This window comes from Pristiophorus japonicus, chromosome 3, assembly GCF_044704955.1.
Source record: "Pristiophorus japonicus isolate sPriJap1 chromosome 3, sPriJap1.hap1, whole genome shotgun sequence".
Lineage (NCBI taxonomy): Eukaryota > Metazoa > Chordata > Chondrichthyes > Pristiophoridae > Pristiophorus > Pristiophorus japonicus.
In genome coordinates this window covers 320,776,084-320,788,543 of record NC_091979.1, presented here as the reverse complement: position 1 = coordinate 320,788,543, position 12,460 = coordinate 320,776,084, and the positions used below count along the sequence as shown (strand labels likewise).

At 40.7% G+C, this 12,460-nt stretch overlaps 1 protein-coding gene across 1 annotated transcript in view; it reads right to left on the bottom strand.

The window, feature by feature from the left end:
* rpp30 (ribonuclease P/MRP 30 subunit) overlaps positions 1–12,460 on the bottom strand; it is a 48,699-nt gene that overhangs the window by 33,151 nt on the left and 3,088 nt on the right. The window contains exons 2-5 of the mRNA XM_070876933.1: positions 11,878–11,933; positions 5,973–6,029; positions 3,820–3,894; positions 2,349–2,420 (exon numbers count right to left, since the gene is read on the bottom strand). Of these exons, the coding sequence (XP_070733034.1) occupies positions 2,349–2,420; positions 3,820–3,894; positions 5,973–6,029; positions 11,878–11,933 (260 nt within the window). The remainder of the gene's footprint in view (positions 1–2,348; positions 2,421–3,819; positions 3,895–5,972; positions 6,030–11,877; positions 11,934–12,460) is intronic.

The window sequence follows — 12,460 nt, the reverse complement described above, 5'->3', positions numbered from 1 at the left end:
AGGATCACTGGGATGTGGAAGCACTCAAGGAGACACGGGATATTCTAGGGGCACAGTCAACTGGTGTTGAAACCAATATTTGGGAGCTCAGTAGCACAGGTAGATAGTCCGTGCACCAGAAATAGTAATCAGCTGTGGTCATCTTGACAAGAAGGATCGTAGTCTGTGTGCAGATGCCTGCAAAGTTGCATACACATGGCCAAGCACAACAGGACACTCAGCATTAAAGAGATGACAAGCATGCACAAAGGCAATAAATTGAGAAAGGAACAGATGGCAAGCCTGAGGAGCCAAGAGAGCAGGCCTGGGTGCAGGTTGTTGGAGGTGGTAATTTAGGAAGAAAAAGTTTTGTGAATTGTCGAATTTATTGTACGTTTATGAATTTTATTTTTTAAGGCATGTGATTGACAACCATTGCTCACAGTTTAATTTTTAGTGAATGAACCGTCTTCAGTTACAAATAGTGTATTTTTGTTTAAAAGTAAATCACAATGGTTTTGTTTGAGATATTTGAGGCACTCAGCTGGTTACAGACATCCACAAGCCCCATGAACACACTGGACACTTTACTATGCCATATAGATGCAAAACTTTGAATTATATAGATAGATTTCAATACTTCCTGCAGATTGCTGGAATTACTTGGCTTTGTGGGTCAGGTCTTTGTTTCATTCAGCCATTTATAATTTTATTTGCTTTTCCATTGTTATATAACTGTAGCTCTTTCAAAAATATTTTTAAAGTTACATGAAAAGTAGCAATTTAAAAAAAATAGAACATCATACGCAATACAGTATTATAATTATTCCATATCTGTACAAGGTCACATCTAACAGAAGGATAAATAGCTGATTAAAAATATAATTGATATTTGCATTATGTACAAAACGCTAGGGGGTGGATATTCTGTCGAGCCTCTGTTGCGGCGTTAATCTGGGCGGAGCAGTAAATTTTGCACCGGCAAATGGATTGTGTCAGCCGCCGCAAAATTCATCAGCTGGGCCTGGAGTTTGGAACGGAGCGCTAAGGGAAGAGTTGCACATCTCTTTTAGTGTGCTAGGCTGGCTGTGAAATGAAAAAACAGAGCTAAACAGCCGGCCTTGGAGCTAACTAAGAGAAGCCTCGGGGTGGGGGGGGGAAGGGGGGGAAAGATAAGAAACCAGAAAAAAACACCAAAAACACTTGCAATTCATAACTCACGCCACCACAACATAAATCGTAAAAAAAAATGGAGCGCTATGGATCTTGCGGTAGCCACAAATCAAGCCGGTGTTGCAACCGGCTCACCTCTTCCGGGCGGAATGCTCCACGCCCCCTCGAAACCGGCATCGGAAGTTCCGGTGAAGCGCTGGAAGCTGGCCTCCCGCCCAGAAGTGCTTACCGCTGCCATTGTCACCCCTCCAGGGCGCTAAGAGGGGTGGCATAAGACTGAAAATCCTGCCGTCGGAGTTTTCTAGTCAACATTTAAACTATACAAAATTTAAAGAGGCAGCATTATAACTCAATTTCAAGAATTTGAACCTATAGAGGAGATTATCTTCTCGTTTGCCATAGGGTCACTCAGTTCCTGGGTACAAAGTGGACAAAAAAAGGATGGACAGCCATGTCACTACATCACCACCACTGTTGTTTCCTGCGGAAAGGAAAAATTGTGCTCGAATCTATGGCATTTCAGTGTTAATGAGGCAATCATTATGCCAGGTGGGCCCCCATTCCGAACAGCACGAAGGACAACTTGACCGTGAGCTTAACAACAACCACACTGAGATCAGAGGATATAAGATGGGGCAGGCGGCAAAAGGGAAAATGGCAATATAAGAACATAAGAATTAGGAACAGGAGTAGGCCATCTCGCCCCTCGAGCCTGCTCCACCATTCAACAAGATCATTTTTTTCCCCTTTGTTGTTACAGGCATTAGATAATATTTTTGGGGATGGAGACCTTCCAGTTGCTGTTTTTGTACAGCACCATGAGGCCCTGCAGCTGCTGCGGGCCTGTCAGGCCTATAGCAACAAGTGCCCTTCATCTCTGATTTCAGGATCTAGACCTTGCTAGAGGGAGAGCCATTAGCCTATAAAAATGACCTAAATGAGAAAAAAAAGCAGTTTCAGATCACCGCAGACAGGGAAGAAAATTGGCTCTTGTATTTGGACATTCCATTCATCGTTTTCACTTTTGCTGCTGAAGGAGAATATTTATCATCTGTAGATTAGCAGAACATTAAAAAAAAATAAAAGTCGTACACATAAATTAGGGGACACTGAAATATAAGGCAAGAAATGTTTTAATTGTTTTATCTGTAGATAAATACTTGTTAATTACACCCTCTTAAATCTTGTTCACTTACGTGAAACAACTTTTCTGTTTTTGGTAACACAGCCACAATGTCATACGACCTGGTATGTGGGGAGGTGGTTCTCTGTAACAAAATAATTGAGTTTTAATGGCCAGATCAGAACAGTACATTTTCTTCACAAATGAAATTACAGCAAATAAAAGTAAAACTAGAATACGACTAATAATGGATATAATTTGTTTAATACGTTGCTGTCAATGTGCTTAATTTATAGCAAAATTATGTTTACCTCTCTGGCTACCCCAGTAAAATATATTAAGCAGATAAAAATGGGCATCATGAAATTGAATTTTCAAATATATGTACATATATATATTATCGATACATATTTTGAAAAGATTTCCATAATGGCCATTTTTATCTCCTTAATATATTTTACTGGGGTAGTCAAAGAGGAAAATAAAAATATATATGAATTACACATTTTAAAAGTACATTTCATTCATTTAAAAAATATCTGCACCTTTATAGTAAGAGCTGTCATTTTCCTGACAACAGGCTAAATTTCACACATATTTTACAAGTATGTGCAGTTATTTTAAACAACCAAAGGGAAATTTTTGCTATGTGTAACAAAACCATAAACCCATTCTTTTTAAATAGGTTTACAATTTCAGTAGGTGGCACACAAAAGAAATCCTCCTCAGTTAATGAAAGCTGTTTAATGGGGTAAGCTTCCATATGTACACTGAAGACACTCAGCTCTACTTCTCGGGTTACTCCCGCGACTCCAAGGTTCTTCCTGTTCTCTGCAACTACCGTCTACTAATAATAAGAGCTGGATGAGCAACATTTGCTCCAGTTAAATGTTGATAAAAATGTTGCCATCCTATTTGTGCACTTTTGCTTCTCTCTTCTAGTGCAGTCAAAACCCTAACCTTACAATCTTTATACATTTCTTTCGTGCCACTGCCATGCTCCCAACCCCCTCCTCAAACAACTCTCCAAGACACTGTGGCCTGTATTATCACCTTTACAAAGGCAGACACCCCATTTGTTCCAGCTTCACTGTCCTGCCATATCTAAACCAAATTAATATACCCAACCTCGCTTTTAAACCTCTCCGTGGCTTTTCCCCACCCAATCGCAGTGATATCCTCCAGTCCCATGTCCCCCTGCCCCCCTGCACACCCTCCACTCCTTGCTTATTCCTGGAACATCTGTAGCCAACCTTTTAGCCCTGCCTTCTGAAATTCCCTTCTTTAATACTTTTGTCTAGTCACCTCCTCCCTTACCTTAAATAAAACTCTTTGAAAGTGATTTTGTCTCTCGCCACCCTCTTCCGCAACCCATCCTTCTCACTGCTGCTTGGTATCACTGCCATATAAAGTTTTGAGGTGTCTCTCTGCATATATTGTACACTTCAAAATTATACTTTAAGTACTGTTAGAAATAACTTTCACAAAACACTCGTCTTGGAAAACAAACCTCCCGGAGATTAAAATGGAACATCAGTACTTACCAGGTCATTGCAGTGAGAAGCATCAGAGACAATCACGGTAAGTCTGGTCAAAATTTTAATTGGTTTTGATTTTCCCTATTTGACAGAAATTCTATTAAATTTATCAGTTTCATGATGTACTGTTCTGCATTTTAACTATTACTATAAAATGTACTTTTCTTTTAGCTTAAACCATCAATTTCCCTTCATACTTTATACACAGTTGTACCAAAGGTTTAAAATATTTTTACAAGTCATCAGCAATAGCACTGCAAAAGTCTCCCCTTTTTGAGAAAAAGGCATATCCAATTATGCAAGTTAGTGACTCTTGTTCGTACGAGTGTTTAGAATGCATGATCAACCTCAAAAATCATGAAGAATTCAAGCTCTAAAAAGTTTAATATGGCGAGCATGTTCAAATATTTATCCCTTAACTATCTACTTTTGTCGTGCATATTATTTTTCCTAGATTTTGTCTAATTTTGATAGTCATACATTTATAATAACAAAGATATTTAAAGTGCTTCTTGTGTAATGATCTATATAATCTGTTCCCCGCAAACTGAGGAAGGTTGAATGGATTTAGTGCATTTGTGTGTCAATATTAGTACAATCACGTGGTCACCCTGCAACTACACATGCATTCTTCGAGCAGAGTTCACTGGTTAGCAACCGCTAGTGGAAAACCTGATCAATTACACTGTGCCGTAAATTGCGACCTTCTCCTGGCGCGAAGAGGCCCCGCACGTTCTGGGTTTAGGTGTGCACTGCACATGAGTCTAAACCCGGCACTTGTGACCGGTCAAAATTGCATGCATCCACAGGAGAAGGGCCTTTGCGGGCAGAGATTTGGGCTATTTGCTCAACTCCTGCCCAGCGAATGTCCTTAAAACTCTTACGCCTGATAAAAGCAGGCTTAAGGCCTGATTTTACCAGTGTAAGAGTTTTAAAAGAAAGAAAAAATAAATTTTATGACTAATTTTTATATTAAAAACCATGTCCATTAAGACAAGTTTATTTTTTATCACTTTAAAAACAAATTTAAAAAAATGAAAAAAAGAACATTTCTAAAACATTTAATTTAATTCAATTTCTATTAATTTAAAATAAAAGGTGTTTTTTAAAATGTATGTATTGTGTTTGCTTTGTTTTTGGGGTTATTCCTATTCATAATAATCTGAGCTCCGTACAAATGTAACTCACCATTACTATCAATGAGAATACTCCATGTTCATTGGTGGTCCAGGCCCACATGATCCCAGGATATGCTTACGCTCCTGGAACGTGTGGGCCTCTGTGCTGGGCTGCGCACCTAGGCCTCGGAGCCGAAGTGTTGGTTCCTCCGGGACCACCAGGTATTTTCGTAATTTATTTGCGGTCGGAGGCATCTGCCCGCGAGAATCCTCCGACTGCAATTTCTGGGCCATTATCTTTAACTAATGGAATGATGGGCAATTTTAGCACACCTTCTGCCCTGGTTGAGAACAGCTCAGTAGGTAAATTCACTAAGCCACTTGGAGCTTTAGCAGTGAAAATATAAACAACTATTTGGAACTATGAACTATTCTTTGCAAATACAGTAACATTAAAATATATTCACATAAAACAGTAACAAACTCATTGTTACAACACTGAGCTTTAAGCCAATACCTATATATAAATGCTGAATACACCTGGCAAACTAAAGCATTAAGGAATGTATCTCAGCACCAATTCAAAAATATAAAGTCAGAGATCAATGAAATGCATTTGCATAAAAATGTCAAAAAAATGAAAATCTGATTTCAAAAATGAAATTTATGTACAACCAGATTAATAAATGATTTTTTCTATAGCTGTTCATGCTTATGTTTAATTGTACAAAAATGTGAATACAATCAACCACTTTCAATAGCATTATTAAGGAAGCTGTGAAGAAAAATTACAAAACAAAAAAGCTACAACTGCTATATTACCATAGCAGGAACCTTGAAACTATACACAAAATAGACATTAAAAAATGACACCATCATATGTCATTATAAATTTCTGCACAGTACTAAAACATTGCATATTAAAATACTATGTCATCTTCAAAACCACTATAGTCAGCATAACAGAAGCTTAAATAATGTTTCCTGAAGTGCACTGTACACTGAAATCATATATTTTGTGAAATTAATTTCTGTACATACCTGCACAATAGGTGGAGATGGGAAAAGCTCTGTCACAGATATTGGTTTAGCAATTTCCTAGAAAACATATTTTTGTTGTTGCATTAAATGCCAAACGGAAAATAATCTTTTGAATTAAAATACACTAAGTGAACTCGCGTGGTGTCACTCGTGGACAAAATGTAAATGCTTATAACACATCTGAAACTATTAGTTAACATATGCAGACAAATATAATCAATTCTAGCATATAAATAACAATGTATTCATTACAATAAAATTTTGCTGAGCAATGTAATTATGAAGCAGACAAGTCCATGGCACCGTGGATGGCTCTGCTGCACAGGAGGGCAGGAAAATGAGTGGGAGAGCTAAAGTGGTAGGGGATTCTATTGTAAGGGGAATAGATAGGCATTTCTGCGGCCACAACCGAGACTCCAGGATGGTATGTTGCCTCCCTGGTGCAAGGGTCAAGGATGTCTCGGAGCGGCTGCGAGATATTTTGGAGGGGAAGGGTGAATAGCCAGTTGTCGTGGTGCATATGAGTACCAATTTAGGTAAAAAAACGGGATGAGGTCCTTCAAGCTGAATTTAGGGAGCTAGGAGTTAAATTAAAAAGCAGGACCTCAAAGATAGTAATCTCAGGATTGCTACAAGTGCCACGTGCTAATCAGAATACAAATAGCAGGATAGCCAAGATGAATACGTGGCTTGAGGAGTGGTGCAGCAGGGAGGGATTCAAATTCCTGGGACATTGGAACCAGTATAAACCGAACGGTCTGCACCTGGGCAGGACCAGAACCAATGTCCTAGGGGGAGTGTTTGCTTGTGCTGCTGGGGAGCGGTTAAACTAATATGGCAAGGGGATGGGAACCCCTGCAGGGAGACAGAAGGAAGTAAAATGGGGGCAGAAGCAAAAGATAGAAAGAAGAAAAGTAAATGTGGAGGGCAGAGAAACCCAAGGAAAAATCAAAAAGGGCCACATTACAGCAAAAGTTGAAAAGGACAAAGGGCCCAAGTTTGCCTCCCCTCCCCGCCATCCCACCCCACTTAGAACGGCTCACCTCATGGAGGTGCGGCAACTTTGTAGAAGAAAAACCGCGCCTAAAACTTATCTCGATATTCTCCCCGCTGTGGAATGTTACAGGCTCTTGGCGCAGCGCAGCACAAGCTGTGGGGGAGCCAGGTCCCGGCGCTGAAAACAGCGCCAGGACCTCTGCACATGCACGCTACAGTGTGCGCGCATGTGCAGTAGCTCCAGGCCACCGAGGCTGTGTGGGAGGGGCCCGAAGCACACCGCCCCTGAATGGGCTCATTGGGGCGGCGAAGATCGGACTCTGGCCTCCCTCCTCTTCAGCCCCGCCCCCCCCTCCCTGTTCAGGCTCACTCCCGTTCCCCCCCCCCCACTCCGCCATCTCCTCCCTCCCTCCTCCTCCCCCCCTTCTTCCCCCCTCCCTCCTCGCTGTCAGAAACACAGAGAGACACTGATAGACAGAGAGCGAGACACACTGACAGACAGAAAGAGAGACACTGACAGAGAGAGAGACTGGGCGGGGGAAGCATCCCAGCACGCTGTTGGAGGGGTCCCAGTGCTGCAGTCGGTGAGTAGAAACTTAATTTTTTATTTATTGACTTATTTTTTTTATTTTATTTTTTTTGATTGATTTATTGGTTGATTTGTTGATTTATCAGTCATTATTGATTATGGCTCTTTATTTGTAAAAGTGACGTGTTTCATGTTTGTAAACTTCCCTTCCCTCCCCTCCCCCGCATCTCTCGTTCCCTACGCCTGATTTATAAGTGCAGGCAAGGTTTTTCTGAGCGTACAAAAATCTACACTTACTCCATTCTAAGTTAGTTTGGTGTAAGTTTTCGCTGCTGAAACTTGCAAAACAGGCGGAAGTGGCTGGATCCCGCCCCCTTTTGAAAAAAAATCTGTTCCAAAATGGAACTATTCTAACTCACTAGAACTGGAGCAAACTAAATGCCGAGAATTGCAATTTCTAAGATGCTCCATTCTAAACTAGTTGCTCCAAAAAAAGAGCAACTCAGGCCAAAACTTGAGCCCATAGTGTGTTAATAAGACAAGCCTGAAGGCTCTGTGCCTCAATGCGAGGAGTGTTCGTAATAAGGTGGACGAATTAACTGCGCAGGCAGCTATTAACGAATATGATATAATTGGGATTACGGAGACATGGCTCCAGGGTGACCAAGGCTGGGAACTCAACATCCAGGGGTATTCAACATTCAGGAAGGATAGACAGAAAGGAAAAGGAGGTGGGGTAGCATTGCTGGTTAAAGAGGAAATTAACTCAACAGTAAGGAAGGACATTAGTTTGGATGATGTGGAATCGGTATGGGTAGAGCTGCGGAATGCCAAAGGGCAGAAAACGCGAGTGGGAGTTGTGTACAAACCACCAAACAGTAGTAGAGATTGGGGATAGCATCAAATAAGAAATTAGGGATGCATGCAATAAAGGTACAGCAGTTATCATGGGCGACTTTAATCTACATATAGATTGGGCTAACAGAACTGGTAGCAATACAGTGCAGGAGGATTTCCTGCAGTGTATTAGGGATGGTTTTCTAGACCAATATGTCGAGGAACCAACTAGAGGGCTGGTCATCCTAGACTGTGTGATGTGTAATGAGAAAGAACTAATTAGCAATCTTGTTGTGCGAGGCCCCTTGGGGAAGAGTGACCATAATATGGTAGAATTCGTTATTAAGATGGAGAGTGACACAGTTAATTCAGAGACGAGGGTTCTGAACTTAAGGAAAGGTAACTTCGATGGTATGAGACGTGAATTGGCTAGAATAGACTGGCGAATGATACTTAAAGGGTTGACGATGGATAGGCAATGGCAGACATTTATAGATCACATGGATGAACTTCAACAATTGTACATCCCTGTCTGGAGTAAAAATAAAACAGGGAAGGTGGCTCAACCGTGGCTAACAAGGGAAATAAGGGATAATGTTAAATCCAAGGAAGAGCATATAAATTGGCCAGAAAAAGCAGCAAATCCAAGGACTGGGAGAAATTTACAATTCAGCAGAGGAGGACAAAGGGTTTAATTAGGAGGGGGAAAATAGAGTATGAGAGGAAGCTTGCTGAGAACATAAAAACTGACTGCAAAAGCTTCTATTGATATGTGAAGAGAAAAAGATTAGTGAAGACAAACGTAGGTCCCTTGCAGTCAGATTCAGGTGAATTTATAATGGGGAAAAAAGAAATGGCAGACCAATTGAACATATACTTTGGTTGTCTTCACGAAGGAAGACACAAATAACCTTCTGGAAATATTAGGGGACCGAGGGTCTAGCGAGAAGCAACTGAAGGAAATCCTTATTAGTCAGGAAATTCTGTTAGGGAAACTGATGGGATTGAAGGCCGATAAATCCTCAGGGCCTGATAGTCTGCATCCCCGAGTACTTAAGGAAGTGGATGCATTGGTGATAATTTTCCAACAGTCTATCGACTCTGGATCAGTTCCTATGGATTGGAGGGTAGCAAATGTAACACCACTTTTTAAAAAAGGAGGAAGAAAACGGGGAATTATAGATCAGTGGTGGGGAAAATGTTGGAATCAATTATTAAAGATGAAATAGCAGCGCATTTGGAAAGCAGTGACGGGATCGGTCCAAGTCAGCATGGATTTATGAAAGGGAAATCATGCTTGACAAATCTTCTAGAATTTTCTGAGGATGTAACTAGTAGAGTGGACAAGGGAGAACCAGTGGATGTGGTGTATTTGGACTTTCAAAAGGATTTTGACAAGATCCCACACAAGATAGGTGTGCAAAATTAAAGCACAGAGTATTGTGGATAGAGAACTGGTTGGCAGACAGGAAGCAGAGTCGGGATAAACGGGTCCTTTTCAGAATGGCAGGCAGCGACTAGTGGGGTGCCACAGGGTTCAGTGCTGGGACCCCAGCTACTTACAATATACATCAATGATTTAGATGAAGGAATTGAGTATAATATCTCCAAGTTTGTAGATGACACTAAACTGGGTGGCAGTGTGTGCTGTGAGGAGGATGCTAAGAGGCTGCAGGGTGACTTCGACAGGTTAGGTGAGTGGGCAAATGCATGGCAGATGCAGCATAATGTGGATAAATGTGAGGTTATCCACTTTGGTGGCAAAAACAGGAAGGCAGATTATTATCTGAATGGCGACAGATTAGGAAAAGGGGAGATGCAACGAGACCTGGGTGTCATGGTGCATCCGTCATTGAAAGTTGGCATGCAGGTACAGCACGCGGTGAAGGCGGCAAATGGCATGTTGGCCTTCATAGCTAGGGGATTTGAGTATAGGAGCAGGAAGGTCTTACTGCAGTTGTACAGAGCCTTGGTGAGGCCTCACCTGGAATATTGTTTACAGTTTTGGTCTCCTAATCTGAGGAAGGACATTCTTGCTATTGAGGGAGTGCAGCGAAGGTTCACCAGACTGATTCCCAGGATGGCAGGACTGACATATAAGGAGAGACTGGATCGACTGGGCCTGTATTCACTGGAGTTTAGGAAGGTGAGAGGGGATCTCTTAGAAACATATAAAATTCTGATAGGACTGGACAGGTTAGATGCAAGAAGAATGTTCCTGCTGTTGGGGAAGTCCAGAACCAGGGGTCACAGTTTAAGGATGAGGGGTAAGCCATTTAGGACTGAGATGAGAAACTTCTTCACTCAGAGTTGTTAACCTGTGAAATTCTCTACCGTGGAGAGTTGTTGATTTCCAGTTCGTTAGATATATTCAAGAGGGAGTTAGATATGGCACTTACGGCTAAAGGGATCAAGGGGTATGGTGAGAAAGCGGGCAAGGGGTACTGAGGTTAATGATGAGCCATGATCTTATTGAATGGTGGTGCAGGCTCGAAGGGTCGAATGGCCTACTCCTGCACGTATTTTCTATGTTTCTATGAAATACAGATAACTTTTACTACTAAATGCAGTAAGTAACTAAATTAAGTTTAAATGTAGTTATTAAAGTAATATTAATAAATGGCAGCAAGAGACCAAAAGTCAGAATTCACGTGACTAGGAATTGTGTGGTGACAGGAAGAAGCAGAGATCGGAGACAGAACATATCAGGGCCAGAATGGCATAATGGACAGTGTGGTTTGCTTTAAGCAGTCTTGAACAGCCGGGTTGTAGGAACATGGGGTGTGGTGTGCATGGTACAGTTCCTGGAACTTGGGACAGCGTTTAAAAAAATAAACTCAATCATGGCCCAGGGTGGATTGGTGTGTTGCCAGGTCCCAAGTTCAGATTGTTTGAGAATTCTAATGATGTGTAGTCAGCTTGTTGGAGTGATCAGAGAAGGTTGATGTATAATTTTACCATGCATTTCAAAACTGTGTAATTTTTGTGTGTTTATTTTGTTATAAATTTTGTTTGTGTTACTCTTACAATTTCATCATTCTAGAATATATTTTCTGGCCCCTGTACTTCAAATAATCTTGATTAGTGGCGTGGGTAAGGATCAAATAATGGTGCATAAAAAAGTACCAATTTTTTTCACAGGGGTGACATTGGTTCCTTTATGCAACAGTCACCACATGTTAAAAAAATCCACGCACAGGCATCTTCCACCCCCTCAATTGGAGTTTCGGACTGGAACATTGGGTCCTTCATTGAAACATCTGTAAAGTCATGTGGAAGCAAGTCATCCTCGTTCGAGGGACCGCTTATGATGATGATTCTTTTGCGGTAGTTGCTGATTGTTCACTTTTTAGAGATAATCAACATATTTTTATTTTTAAAAAGTAGCGATTTTAGACTTTTTTTGTGAATGTGAAATCTCAGTCTAGCAATCACCATACCTACCGACATATGGCAGACACTAAATTTATAGATAAAAGGATATTTAGGCTTTAGAAACCACCATGTAAAATTTAAATTGCGATATTAATAAGGCTTCCATACCTGCCTTTTTCCTTGAAAATCAGCCACATGATTAATCGCAACTGTTGAATAACCAACTAGGGGACAGGAAAAATAATTGATTATGTAGTAGCAGTGCATATATACAAACAGTTAGTTACAAGTCTTTTAATCTATGTTCATCGGTTTGTGAAATCCTCACACCAATTGATATTATTCCTTTTCCCAGTACCAGTTAAGAACAATATTACTGTGCTCTACTTTACCTTCTCCCTTCAACACCCCCAACTCAACCCTAGAAGGCAACAGGATAGATGCATAACTTCATTATAGTCCATACATATCCTCTTGCCTGCACCACTGTGTACTCTAGATTCAAATTTTTAAAGCAAAAAGCTTTCAATTAACCGGGAAAAAAAACTATTATGTGATTTCTCAGTACATTATGCTACTGCTGTATTTTGCCAAAAAAAACAAGTGTCTTTAATGTAGTAAAAATTTCTAAACCATCTCACAGGTATAACCGAAAATATAGAAGCCAAACCGAAAGGAAGCAAAAGCAAAATACTGCAAATGCTGGAAATCTGAAATAAGAACAGAAAATGCTAGAAATACTCAGCAGGTC